General features: G+C 42.7%; 1 protein-coding gene across 4 annotated transcripts in view; it reads left to right on the top strand.

Annotated features, from left to right (window-relative positions):
* Positions 1 to 13,799, top strand: part of slc6a9 (solute carrier family 6 member 9) — a 93,052-nt gene that overhangs the window by 72,084 nt on the left and 7,169 nt on the right. For 3 of the 4 annotated variants that reach the window (XM_020467539.2, XM_020467540.2, XM_020467542.2), the window contains 7 exons: positions 983 to 1,114; positions 1,535 to 1,820; positions 4,502 to 4,634; positions 4,868 to 5,002; positions 5,281 to 5,384; positions 6,235 to 6,472; positions 6,765 to 6,899. In XM_020467539.2, the coding sequence (XP_020323128.1) occupies positions 983 to 1,114; positions 1,535 to 1,820; positions 4,502 to 4,634; positions 4,868 to 5,002; positions 5,281 to 5,384; positions 6,235 to 6,472; positions 6,765 to 6,899 (1,163 nt within the window). Of the gene's footprint in view, positions 1 to 982; positions 1,115 to 1,187; positions 1,194 to 1,534; positions 1,821 to 4,501; positions 4,635 to 4,867; positions 5,003 to 5,280; positions 5,385 to 6,234; positions 6,473 to 6,764; positions 6,900 to 13,799 lie in introns of those variants that run through there. The other variant, XM_020467544.2, reaches the window with a different exon arrangement.

Below are 13,799 nucleotides of genomic sequence, written 5' to 3'. Positions count from 1 at the left end.
AGAAAATAGAGTTAAGAAAATATTTTCTAAATAGACTAAAGTAAAAAATAAATAAAAAATGAACTGTCTATGATTTGGATGACTAGAGTCTTTGACATATTTTTGGCCCTTCCTCTAAAAACACCTAGTACATAGGTCCTGGATGGCAGGAAGCTTGGCCCCAATGATGTATTGGGCTGTACACACTATCCTCTGTAGCGCCTTACATCAGACGCCGAGCAGTTGCCATACCAGGCGGTGATGCAACCGGTCAGGATGCTCTCGATGGTGCAGCTGTATAACTTTTTGAGGATCTGGGGACCAATGCCAAATCTTTTCAGTCTCCTGAGGGGGAAAAGATGTTGTCGTGCCCTCTTCACAACTTTCTTGGTGTGTTTGGACCATGATAATTTGTTGGCGATGTGGACACCATTCACCTCCTTTGGCTTGATGACATTTTCTCACCGCTGGCTGGCCAGCCATAAAAAACAACAGCGACCTTGCAATATGACCACCGTGAGGGCACTACGTTGCAGAAACAGGATATTGTCATGGAATGCTTTTCTATATGACCTTTTTTCTGTGTCTAGATCTAAACATGACCTTACAATTAGACTGCTTATTCACTGTGCATTATATAGCAGACATATGATATTGCCAATGTCATGGGATGACAACTCTTCTATTTCTGAACTAATGTTCTATTCTAGACAGAAACATGACCTTAAAATCTGTCCACTCACTCACCGAGCGAGCATTACATAGCAGAAATGGGATATTGTCATGGCATAGAACTTTTCTGTAATATTTATAAATGTTTCATATGAATGACCATTAGATAAGCCATTGGTTGTGAGCAGCAATAATAAACATATACCTACGTACAAAAAGTAATAGTGTAAAGAGTTAAATAACACAAATCTGAGTTCTAATCAATTTCATCAAAACTGTTGACCTGTCCCTGTAGAGTTGACTGACCCATATGTTGTGTTGTGCACTACAGGAGCCTTCATGTTCCCCTACTTCATCATGCTGGTGTTCTGTGGGATCCCCCTGTTCTTCCTGGAGCTCTCTTTTGGACAGTTCGCCAGCCAGGGATGTCTGGGGGTTTGGAGGATCAGCCCCATGTTCAAAGGTGAGCCAGTTAACAACCACTGATGCTGTTGGTCAGTCATGTTTAAAACACTGCTGCCATTGCTCAGTCATGTTCAAAGGTGAGCCAGTTAACAACCACTGATGCTGTTGGTCAGTCATGTTTAAAACACTGCTGCCATTGCTCAGTCCTGTTCAAAGGTGAGCCAACAACCAGTGCTGGTGTTGGTGATTGGCATTAATATCACTGCCGTTGGTCAGTGGCATCCAACTAATAACTGACTATCTGATGCTTAAGAAACTGAAAGGTTGAAAATAAATTGCAGCATCTATTGTCAGCTTAGAATGCATATGTAAACATTCTTAGAAAACCCACAGATTTTCAACATGTCTTCAGTAAGAGAGCCACAGTCTTGTCTGGTCGTATTCTGAAGTCCTCCACTCTCTCTTTCTCCCTCACCAGGTGTGGGCTACGGGATGATGGTGGTGTCCACCTACATCGGTATCTACTACAACGTGGTGATCTGCATTGCCTTCTACTATTTCTTCTCTTCCATGACCAACCTCCTGCCGTGGACCTACTGCAACAACCCCTGGAACACGCCAACCTGCAACGGTGTGGTGACTCCCAGGGGCATCAACAACACCTTGGCCAACGTCACCCGCAGCTTGGTCACCGGGGCCGCTGAGGTTGCCGTGGAGGTGGTCAATAAGACCAAGAGGACCAGCCCCAGCGAGGAGTACTGGAAGTAAGGCAGGAGTGAGAGGGAGTTACTACTAGACCTGTAGAGTACTGGAAGTAAGGCACGAGTGAGAGGGAGTTACTACTAGACCTGTAGAGTACTGGAAGTAAGGCACGAGTGAGAGGGAGTTACTACTAGACCTGTAGAGTACTGGAAGTAAGGCACGAGTGAGAGGGAGTTACTACTAGACCTGTAGAGTACTGGAAGTAAGGCACGAGTGAGAGGGAGTTATTACTAGACCTGTAGAGTACTGGAAGTAAGGCACGAGTGAGAGGGAGTTACTACTAGACCTGTAGAGTACTGGAAGTAAGGCACGAGTGAGAGGGAGTTACTACTAGACCTGTAGAGTACTGGAAGTAAGGCACGAGTGAGAGGGAGTTACTACTAGACCTGTAGAGTACTGGAAGTAAGGCACGAGTGAGAGGGAGTTACTACTAGACCTGTAGAGTACTGGAAGTAAGGCACGAGTGAGAGGGAGTTACTACTAGACCTGTAGAGTACTGGAAGTAAGGCACGAGTGAGAGGGAGTTACTACTAGACCTGTAGAGTACTGGAAGTAAGGCACGAGTGAGAGGGAGTTACTACTAGACCTGTAGAGTACTGGAAGTAAGGCACGAGTGAGTGGGAGTTACTACTAGACCTGTAGAGTACTGGAAGTAAGGCACGAGTGAGAGGGAGTTACTACTAGACCTGTAGAGTACTGGAAGTAAGGCCTAACCCGGACTCAGAGTTGGTTATCAATCTTTATTTGAATTCTAACTGATTTGATTTGAAATCTGTTGAGTACTGGAAGTAAGGCCTGAGTGTACACTTGCCGGTTGGAAGATTCCCGGAATCAGAAATGAATAAGCAGGAAATCCGGATGCGTCCAGCCAGGACTTCTGGGAATTTTGGGAGTTACTGTAATTCTGCAACCCATCAGTACCTGAGTGGGAAGGTGTACACTCTACTGCTCCTAGATATGGGTAGTAAAGTAGTGTTCAAAATGTTTTGGCACATAAAGTACACTATATATACAAAAGTATGTGGACACGGCTTCAAATTAGTGTATTCGACTATTTCAGCCACACCTGTTGTTGACAGGTGTATAATATTGAGCACTCAACCAATGCAATCTCCATAGACAAACATTGGCATTAGAATGGCCTCAATGACTTTCAACATGGGAGTCAGTTTGTCAAATTTCTGCCCTGCTAGAGCTGCCCTGGTCAACTATAAGTGCTGTTATTGTGAAGTGGAGACATCTAGGAGCAACAATGTCTCAGCTGTGAAGTGGTAGGCCACACAAGTTCACAGAAGGGGATCACAGAGTGCTGAAGCTCGTAGCATGTAAAAATTGTCTGTCCTCGGTTGCAACACTCACAAAAGAGTAACAAACTGCCTTTTAGGCTGCTCAGCACAAGAGCTGTTAGTCGCTTCGTGAAATGGGTTTCCATTGTCAAGCAGCCTAAGATCACCATGCACAATGCCAAGCGTCGGTTGGAGTGGTTTAAAGCTCGCCTCCATTGGACTCTGGAGCAGTGGAGTGGTGAATCACGCTTCACTATCTGGCAGTCTGACGAACAAATCTGGGTTTGGTGGATGCCAGGAGAACGCTACCTGCCCGAATACATAGTGCCAACTGTAAACTGTAAAGTTGGTGTAGGAGGAATAATGGTCTGGGGCTGATTTTCATGGTTCGAACTACGCCCCTTAGTTCCAGAAAAGGAAAAGCGAGGTCGATACAGAAATGGTTTGTTGAGATCGGTGTAGAAGAACTTGACTGGCCTGCACAGAGCCCTGACCTCAACCTCCTCCAACACCTTTGGGATGAATTGGAACGCTGACTGCGAGCCAGGCCTAATCGCCCAGAATCAGTGTCCGACCTCACTGATGCTCTTATGGTTTAATGGAAGCAAGTCTCCACAGCAATGCTCCAACATCAAGTGGAAAGCCTTCCCAGAAGAGTGGAGGCTGTTGTAGCAGCAAAGAGGGACCAACTCCATATTAGTGCCCATGATTTTGTAATGAGATGTTCGACGAGAAGGTGTCCACAAACTTTTGGTCACATAGTGCATGTCTGACCATGGGTAAACAGAAGAGTGTTTGTGTATCTCTGTAAGGCAATGTTGTTTCAGATGCTCTAGTCCTGTCCAGTCAGATGGCAGGCATGTGTGCCTTGCTAATCCTGGCCTATGATTAATCATCCCGCATTCAACAAGCATTACACATACTGTAGTTGACTGTCTGAAGTACACAAGATTAGATGTTAAGTATATTTTTCTCGACAAGAATAGTATCTTGATCCCCAGTAGTGTAGCTGTTTTATTCCCCTAGCATAGAAAATAGGGGCCATTCGAAGGGATCGGTGTGCTTGGTTAATGGCTTTCTAAATGGTTTGTGCTCAGCTTTCATTCCGGGTGATGTCTTCAGTATACTATGATTGGAGTTGTATTTCCTGCCCATTGTCAGTTAAGATAAACCATTGTGTTGTCACCAAGTTGTTTTTCAGTCATGCTGCTACATTGAAATATGTGATTCGCTCGCTGTAACACAAGGGATCATCCGAACAATTCTCCTTCTCTATCTCTCATGAATGAACGTATAGCCATTGTTTGTCCCTGCGGCACTGACTCTACATTCTGCATTTCTCTATTAAGGCGTTGTTGTGAATAGACACTGTGATTAATTGTGTGCGTTCCCCACAGACACTACGTTCTGCAGATCTCAGACGACATCGGGAATTTCGGTGAAGTCCGTCTCCCTATTCTGGGATGTCTGGCCGTGTCATGGGTGGTGGTCTTCCTCTGTCTCATTAGAGGAGTCAAGTCTTCAGGCAAGGTGAGCAGCGGTGTCTATCACTCTGTCTCCCTGTTTTTCTCTCTCTTCTCTCTCTTATCTCGCTCATCTCTCTACGTTCTCTCTCTCACCTCCAAAATGTATTTGATTGGGCCAGTAGTTTTTCCCGGTCAGGTTACTTAGTCTATGATCAAGAAGAACTCCTAGTCATAATGTATCATTGACACCCATTAGGAGATGTTCTAACTCATTCTTCACCTCTCGGCGGTCCTCAGGTGGTGTACTTCACAGCCACATTCCCCTACGTGGTGCTGACCATCCTCTTCATCAGAGGCATCACCCTGGAGGGAGCTGTCACCGGCATCAAGTACTACCTTACCCCACAGTGGCATAAGATCCTCGACGCTAAGGTATGGGTAATCATATAGGAAATGTAGTAAATATAGTAATAAGTCATGTAAATCTATGTCATTACCATGTCATTACTGCAGCTAGTTAAGAACTACTTTATGAGTTGTTGACATTGACTTTTTATAACTCATATAATAGCTCTGTAGCTCTTCATAGCGTAACGTTGTATGCTGTCTCATCACACAGAGACATCTTTAAAATCAGATGTCATATGCCTCAGATATGAAATAAGTCTTCTTCAGTGGTTGTATTGACACATGGTTTTCTGTCTGTCCAGGTGTGGGGGGACGCTGCCTCTCAGATCTTCTACTCTCTGGGCTGTGCATGGGGTGGGCTCATCACTATGGCCTCCTACAACAAGTTCCACAACAACTGCTACAGGTACTCTACTCTTCCTCTTCCCCCGCTGTTCCCCCCTTAACTCTCCCCTCTACTACCAAATAAACCCTGTGTGAGTCCCTAATGGCACCCTATAGGCCCTGGTCAAAAGTAGTGCACTATAAAGGAAAATTGATACCAATTGGGCCACTTCTGCAATCTGAGTTGTATAAGAAGTGAAGGGTAGTGTGTGCGGTTACACTGCAGTACTTTTTCATGCTTGGTTGGACTGAATCAGAAAGGGTCTTTGTTGCTTCTCTGGGTGCAATCACGCTACAGTGTCAGCAGTGATTAACAGAAAGGGTGCAGAATGGAGGAGGGCAGCTGCAAATCGCAGGAATTGATGGAATATGGTGTGATGGTGTGCACTGCATGCCATTGTACTGTAGGTGGAGGCCAGAGGCCTCACACTGGGAGTAGAGAGACACAGTTTTTTAAACTCTTGTTTAACCTGCGGTTGCATTGTTCATTGTAGTTTACAGTAGTCAAACTCAAAGCTCCCTTGCAAACTGGAAGAGGTTTTCTCTTCTGATTAGCACCACCATGTGGTGGAAGCAGTGAAGTGGCAGAAGGGATACTATGAATCAATGATCGTGTAGTGACTGATAAACCCACCAGTTGAAAGATATATATATCTCACTATTTAGTATAATCATGATTTTTGATTATGTCATTAAGACTTTGACTGTTTAGTATTCATGAATCTGCACTGGAAGGAAGAATGATGGTGAAATGCACAGATGGCTTCTTAGTGGTTACTTACACAGAGACCTATAAAACGTATCCTATTTCTTAGTTTTTACTAATGAAATGTTCTTTCTGTTTTCTCTTTTTTGATTGTTCGCCCATACAGAGACAGCATCATCATCAGCATCACCAACTGTGCGACCAGCGTGTATGCAGGCTTTGTCATCTTCTCCATCCTGGGCTTCATGGCCCACCACCTGAACGTAGATGTATCTGAGGTGGCCGACCACGGTCCCGGCCTGGCCTTCGTGGCCTACCCAGAGGCCCTCACTCTGCTGCCCATCTCCCCCCTCTGGTCCCTGCTCTTCTTCTTCATGCTCATCCTGCTGGGCCTGGGGACGCAGGTGAGTCAGTCAAACACCATGACATCCTGGCTGTTTCCCAAATGGCACCATATTCCCCCAGGGCACAGGTGAAAATGTGTCACTATGTAGGGAATAGGATGCCATTTGGGATGCCGCACCTGTCTAATAGGAATTTATAGAATTTAAGGGCTGCATGACCGAACATAGTCAGTTGGGCTCAACTTGACACGTAGATTTATTTTTTATTTTCATGTTGGAGAGAGAAGTAGATATAAGAAGTCAATGCTGAGTGATAACCTGTCAATGTGTCCCTGTGTGTCCCTGTGTGTAGTTCTGCCTCCTGGAGACCCTGGTGACAGCCATTGTGGATGAGATTGGTACTGACTGGATCGTTAGAAACAAGACGGTAGTCACAGGAGGAGTGGCTATAGTGGGCTTCCTGCTGGGGGTGCCGCTCACCACACAGGTAATGGATAAGAGATGTTTACACACACACTAACATACACTGCATGCTTACACACAAAATACACATTAGGGTTGAATATTTTTCCGGTATTTTATAATGTTCCAAACCGAGAATAAATCACTTTTCTCCCGGGTAACCCGGTATTTCCCGTCAAAACCAGAAGTGTCATTCAAAGGCATATAAATAGGTCTATGTCTAGATTTGATTAGAGCTTTGATCGAAAATTCAAGCCTGAGACTGATGAGTCATACATTAAATACATTTTATGAGCCCAAGCCCAAAAAAGCCCAAATGATGGTGCTCTTATCCAATACATTTATGACATATAGGCTACTGCACATATGCACGACAGAAAAACATAAAAGCCCATAGATGTCGCTAGCTATAGTTGAAGTCGGAAGTTTACATACACTTAGGTTGGAGTCATTGAAACTCGTTTTTCAACCACTCCACAAATTTCTTGTCAACAAACTATAGTTTTGGCAAGTCGGTTAGGACATCTAATTTTTACAACAAATGTTTACAGACAGATTATGTCACTTATAATTGTATACTGTATCAATATTCCAGTGGGTCAGAAGTTTACATACACTAAGTTGACTGCCTTTAAACAGCTTGGGAAAATTATGTAATGGCTTTAGAAGCTACTGATAGGCTAATTGACATAATTTGAGTCAATTGGAGGTGTACCTGTGGATGTATTTCAAGGCCTACGTTCAAACTCAGTGCCTCTTTGCTTGACATCATGGGAAAATCAAAAGAAATCAGCCAAGACCCCAGAAAAAAAGTCTGGTTCATCCTTGGGAGCAATTTCCAAATGCCATGTTCATCTGTACAATCAATAGTACGCAAGTATAAACACCATGGGACCACGCAGCTGTCATACCGCTCAGGAAGGAGACGCATTCTGTCTCCTAGAGATGAACGTACTATGGTGAGAAAAGTGCAAATAAATTCCAGAACAACAGCAAAGGACCTTGAAACAGGTACAAAAGTGTCTATATCCACAGTAAAATGCGTCCTATATTGACATAACCAGAAAGGCCGCTCAGCAAGGAAGTAGCCACTGCTCCAAAACCGCCATTAAAAAAGCCAGATTACGGTTTGCAACTGCACATGGGGACAAAGGTCCTACTTTTTGGAGAAATGTCCTCTGGTCTGATGAAACAAAAATAGAACTGTTTGGCCATAATGACCATCCCAACCGTGAAGCCCGGGGCTGGGGCCCGGGGCCCGGGGGTGCTTTGCTGCAGGAGGGACTGGTGCACTTCACAAAATAGATAGGAAAATGATGTGGATATATTGAAGCAACATCTCAAGACATCAGCCAGGAAGTTAAAGCTTGGTCGCAAATGGGTCTTCCAAATGGACAATGACCCCAAGAATACTTCCAAAGTTGTGGCAAAATGGCTTAAGGACAACAAAGTCAAAGTATTGGAGTGGCCATCACAAAGCCCTGGCCTCAATCCCACAGAAATTGTGATGGCAGAACTGAAAAAGCATGTGTGAGCAAGGAGGCTAACAAACCTGACTCAGTTACACCAGCTCTGTCAGGAGGAATGGGCCAAAATTCACCCAACTTATTGTGGGAAGCTTGTGGAAGGCTACCCAAAACATTGGGTAGATCCCTGCTGTTTGTTGTTGTTTTCAATCTTCCCTACGACCTGCCCTGTCTGGAACTGCGAGGAGTAACCGTGTAACCTACGCTGCTACCATGACAAAGACCAAAAACGTCTGGAGTACCGATGTTGTTGAGGACAGTAGTGTCTCTCTATCACAGGTGAAGGATCTTTTAGACGAACGAACATAGTTCTACAAGCAGTTGTTACAGCAACAAGAACATAGATTCAAGTGTCCAAATACTGGAAGAGTCAACTAATAAAAGAATGGACAACCTGACCAAAGAGGTCCAGGACCTGAAGAACAGTTTGCCGTTCTCCCAGGTTCAGCTCGATGAGTTTGAGCAGGAGAATGGCAAGATGACAGCAATCTGTAAATCATTAAGAGAGAACATCAGTTCTGTATGTGATAAGAATGATGGAGAAATCAAGATTATGTCGATGGACAATCAAGACTGAACAACATGGTTGTGGACGGAATTGCAGAATCTCCACATGAGACCTGGAACGGAGTCTGAGGACAAAGTAAGGGAAATGATCTTGGAGAAACTGAAGATGGACTACAGGAAGATTGAAGTGGAGCGTGACCACAGAACTGGAAAACCCCCCACCGACCCAGGTGTCAGGCCCAGGCCGATAGTGGTCAAGTTTGTGAGGTTCAAGGACAAGGTAGTTGTTCTGAAAAGAGCCAAGAACTTGAGAGGAGCATATATCTTCCGCAACGAATAATATCCGGAAGCTGTGCGCCAAAAGAGGAAAGAACTTATCCCAGCCATGAAAAATGCCAGAGCTCATGGGGACCTTGCTTACATCCACTATGACAGGCTCTTTGTCCACCATCCCTCCCAAAAGCCTGGAAGGAATGAGAGAGAGCCAAGCCTATGGGTGTGTAGCTTCAACCCCGCAGCACACACACCTACACACACCAACTGATTAATTGACTGCTGAATGTATTTTTTTTCTCTTGCTTTGTTTGCACTTTTCCAAATTATGTCTATCTCTGATAAGCAACCCAGGAAAGGGCTGAAAATAGCCCATATATGTAGCCTCGGAAATAAGGTTCATGAAATCAATAACTTGCTAACATCAGATAACGTTCATATATTAACCATTTCTAAGACTCACTTAGATAATAAATTTCATGATACAGCAGTAGCAATACAAGGATATAACATCTATAGAAGATACAGGAATGCTTATGGGGGAGGTGTTGCTATATATATTCAAAACCATATGCCTGTAATGCTTGGAGAAGATCTTATGTCAAGTGTTATTGAAGTGTTGTGGTTGCAGGTTCACTTGGCACATCTAAAGCCTTTTCTTTTGGGGTGTTGCTATAGGCCACCAAGTGCTAACAGTCAGTATCTAAATAATATGTGTGAACTGCTTGATAGTGTATGTGATGTAAACAGAGAGGTCTACTTTCTTGGCGACCTGAATATTGATTGATTTTCATCAAGCTGTCCTCTGAAGAGGAAGCTTCTTACAGTAACCAGTGCCTGTAATCTGGTTCAGGTTATTAATCAATTTACCAGGGTGTTTACAAACCGTACAGGAACAACATCATACAAATGTTCTAGAGCTGTATCCATACCTATTGGATGCAGTGATCACAATATAGTTGCTATATCCAGGAATGCCAAAGTTCCAACAGCTGGGCCTAAAATAGTGTATAAGAAATCATACAAAAGATTTTGCTGTGACTCTTAAGTGGATGATGTTAAAAATATTTGTTGGTCTGATGTGATTAATGAGGAGCATCCAGACGCTGCACTTGATTAATTTATTAAATTGCTTCTTCCAATTATTGATAAACATATACCTGTTAAGAAACTGACTGTTAGAACTGTTAAGGCTCCATGGATTGATGAGGAATTGAAAAACTGTATGGTTGAAAGAGATGGGGCAAATGTAGTGGCTTGTCACGCCCTGACCTGAGTATTCTTTGTTTTCTTTATTATTTTGGTTAGGTCAGGGTGTGACATGGGTGATGTATGTGTTTTTGTACTGTCTAGGGGTTTTGTAGGTTTATGGGGTTGTTTACCATCTAAGTGTTTATGTATGTCTATGTAATGTTGCATGTTTGTACTCAGTTTTGATAGCGGTCACATTCGTCTTGTTATTCTGTTTGTTTGTTTAGTGTACTTTGTCTTTCATTAAAAAGATGTATTCACATCACGCTGCGCTTTGGTCTCCTCACTACGACGATCGTGACAGTGGCTAATTATTTTGGCTGCACATCTGACTGGCTAACTTACTGAAAATTGAGAAGTGATGTCACTAAACTCAACAAAGAGAAGAAAAAAATAACTTTATGATGAAGCCAAGATCAATGATATAACGCATGGTGTTGTGGAAATTAACACCAGGGACACCTGAAGTCAATATTCAATTAATCATTATTTATTATCAGCAAACTGGAGAGATTCTAACAAACTTAATGCACACGCTGGTCGGGAGCTCCGCCGGGGCAGTCCCGTTAGTTCTCTTATATACTGCTTACACAGTATTAATATTTGCATGATTTAGCGTATTCATTATCCATAACTAATTAATAATTAACGTTTGGTTCATGCATGTGACCGACCAATACCTCACGAGGCTTCCTCTCTCCAAGCTGAGACCTTGTAACTGAGACAACCCTTCGGTTCTCAAAACAATGTTCTGGGCATACTGCCAATCACTTATACAGCTTAACATGTCCTTTCTGAGACTGAGAATTCCTCCCAGGCATGATCAATCAGTCACTTGCATGATCCCAGTCAAATTGGTTATTAGAAAAGCACAAACAAAGAAATTCCTTCACAATCAAAAAAAACTTTGAAGTACTTTAAATAAAATTATGGGCAGAAAGACGAATTCAACAATTCAACTTAGATGGCTTATTCATCACAAAACCATTTGATGCTACCAATTATTTTAAAGACTACTTCATTGGCAAAGTTTGCAAACTCAGGCAGGAAATGCTACAATGAACAGTGAGCTATGCATAAAAAAAAACAAATAATTGAAATTTGTAAAGTTAGTGTGGGAGAGGTTGAACAAATATTGGTATCGATCAATAATGACACCCCCTGGCATTGGCAACTTAGATGGAGAGCTACTGAGGATGGTAGCTGACTCTATAGCCACTTCTATATGTCATATATTTAATCTGAGCCTATAGGAAAGTCTTTGTCCTCAGGCCTGGAGGGAAGCCAAAGTCATTCCACTACCCAAAAGTGATAAAGCAGCCTTTACTGGTTCTAACAGCAGACCTATCAGCTTGCTGCCAGCTCTTAGCAAACTGTTGGGGAAAAAACGTGTTTGACCAAATTCAATGCTATTTCTCTGTAAACAAATTAACAACAGACTTTCAACATGCTTACAGAGAAGGGCCCTCAACATACTGCACTGATACAAATCTCTGATGATTGGTTGAAAGAAATTTAAAATAAGAAGACTGTTGGAGCTGTACTGTGAGATTTCAGTGCAGCCTTTGACATTATTGACCATAACCTGTTGTTGAGAAAACGCATGTGTTATGGCTTTTCAACCTAAGCCATATCGTGGATTCAGAGCTATCTATCTAATAGAAATCTAAGGGTTTTCTTTAATGTATGCTTTTCTAATGTAAAAAAGTGTGGTGTACCGCAGGGCAGCTTTCTAGGCCCTCTACTCTTTTCTATTTTTACCAATGACCTACCACTGGCATTAAACAAAGTATGTGTGTCCTTGTATGCTGATGATTCAACCATACATATATGTATCAGCAACCACAGCTAATGATGTCACTGAAACCCTTAGCAAAGGGTTGCAGTCTGTTTTTGAATGGGTGGCCAGTAATAAACTGGTCCTGAACATCTCTAAACTAAGAGCTTTGTATTTGGTACAAATCATTCCCTAAGTTCTAGACCTCAGCTGAATCTAGTAAAGAATGGTGTGGCTGTTGAACAAGACTAAATTACTTGGTTTTATCTTTTAGATTGTAAACTGCCATGGTCAAAACATATAGATTCAATGGTTGTAAACATGGGGAGATGTCTGTCCATAATAAAGAGATGCTCTGCTTTTATGACATCGCATTCCAAACATCAAAGTCCTGCAGGCTCTAGTTTAGTCTTGTCTTGATTATTGTCCAGTCGTATGGTCGAGTGCTGCAAGGAAAGACCTATTTAAGTTGTAGCTGGGCCAGAACAGAGTTGCATGTCTTGATCTGCATTGTAATCAGAGAGCTAATATAAATACTATGCATGCCAGTCTCTCTTGGCTAAGAGTTGAGGAGAGACTGACTCCATCACTTCTTCTTTTTATAAGATACATTAATGTGTTAAATATGCCAAATTGTTAGCATAGTCACCGTACACACAGCTCTGACACACACACTTACCCCACCAGACATGCCACCAGAGGTCTTTTCACAGTCCCCAAATCCAGAATAAATTAAAGAACGTGTACAGTATTATATAGGGCCATTATTGCATGGAACTCCCTTTCATCTCATATTGTTCAAATAAACAGCAAACCTGGTTTCAAAAAACAGATAAAGTGACACTGCACGGCACAACGCCTCTACTCTATTTGACCTAGATAGTAGCCTAGGGGTTAGAGTGTTTGGCCAGTAACCGAAAAGGTTGCTGAATAGAATCCCCAAGCTGACAAGGTACAAATCTGTCGTTCTGCCCCTGAGCAAGGCCGTTAACTCACTGTTCCCCGGGTGCCATGGATGTCGATTAAAACCTGTCATTGTGGAGTATTGTGTGTAGATTGAGGATTTAAAAAAAAAATCCATTTTAGAATAAGGCTGTAACGTAACAAAATGTGGAAAAAAGGGAAGGGGTCTGAATACTTTCCGAAGGCATTGTACCTTTCATATAATATTTCCCCTAATGTTATTAGCCTACCTTCTCTTTCACTCTCTATTGTTGCTTCATACATTCCTCACTTTCAACAGTTAAATTAAATACGTTTTGTTGTCCTTCATCATTCTAATGACATGCTTGAATAATATAGGAGTATAATAAATGCAGACTGCTTTCACTTATCTTCCCAAAGATTGAATGGTTGGGTCTGAATAAATAACTGCCATAGCCTACCGCCATCACGTGTTCACTCTTCAAACTACCCGTGAGGTCTGTTGACTGCTGTATGTAACATTCAGCAAACAAATCGGGATAAGAAATGCTAAAAAAGAAACATGTCCAGCAAGCTATTCTAGACTAGCTTTTCCTGCATGGGACTCCAAGAGCTAAGGAGTGTTATTTAAGTAGAGGCTAGCGGAGCACAGGTTTGTGCGTATTGC

The sequence above is a fragment of the Oncorhynchus kisutch genome, linkage group LG30 (assembly GCF_002021735.2).
Source record: "Oncorhynchus kisutch isolate 150728-3 linkage group LG30, Okis_V2, whole genome shotgun sequence".
In the NCBI taxonomy this organism is placed as follows: domain Eukaryota; kingdom Metazoa; phylum Chordata; class Actinopteri; order Salmoniformes; family Salmonidae; genus Oncorhynchus; species Oncorhynchus kisutch.
This window is presented reverse-complemented; position numbering and strand designations above follow the sequence as displayed.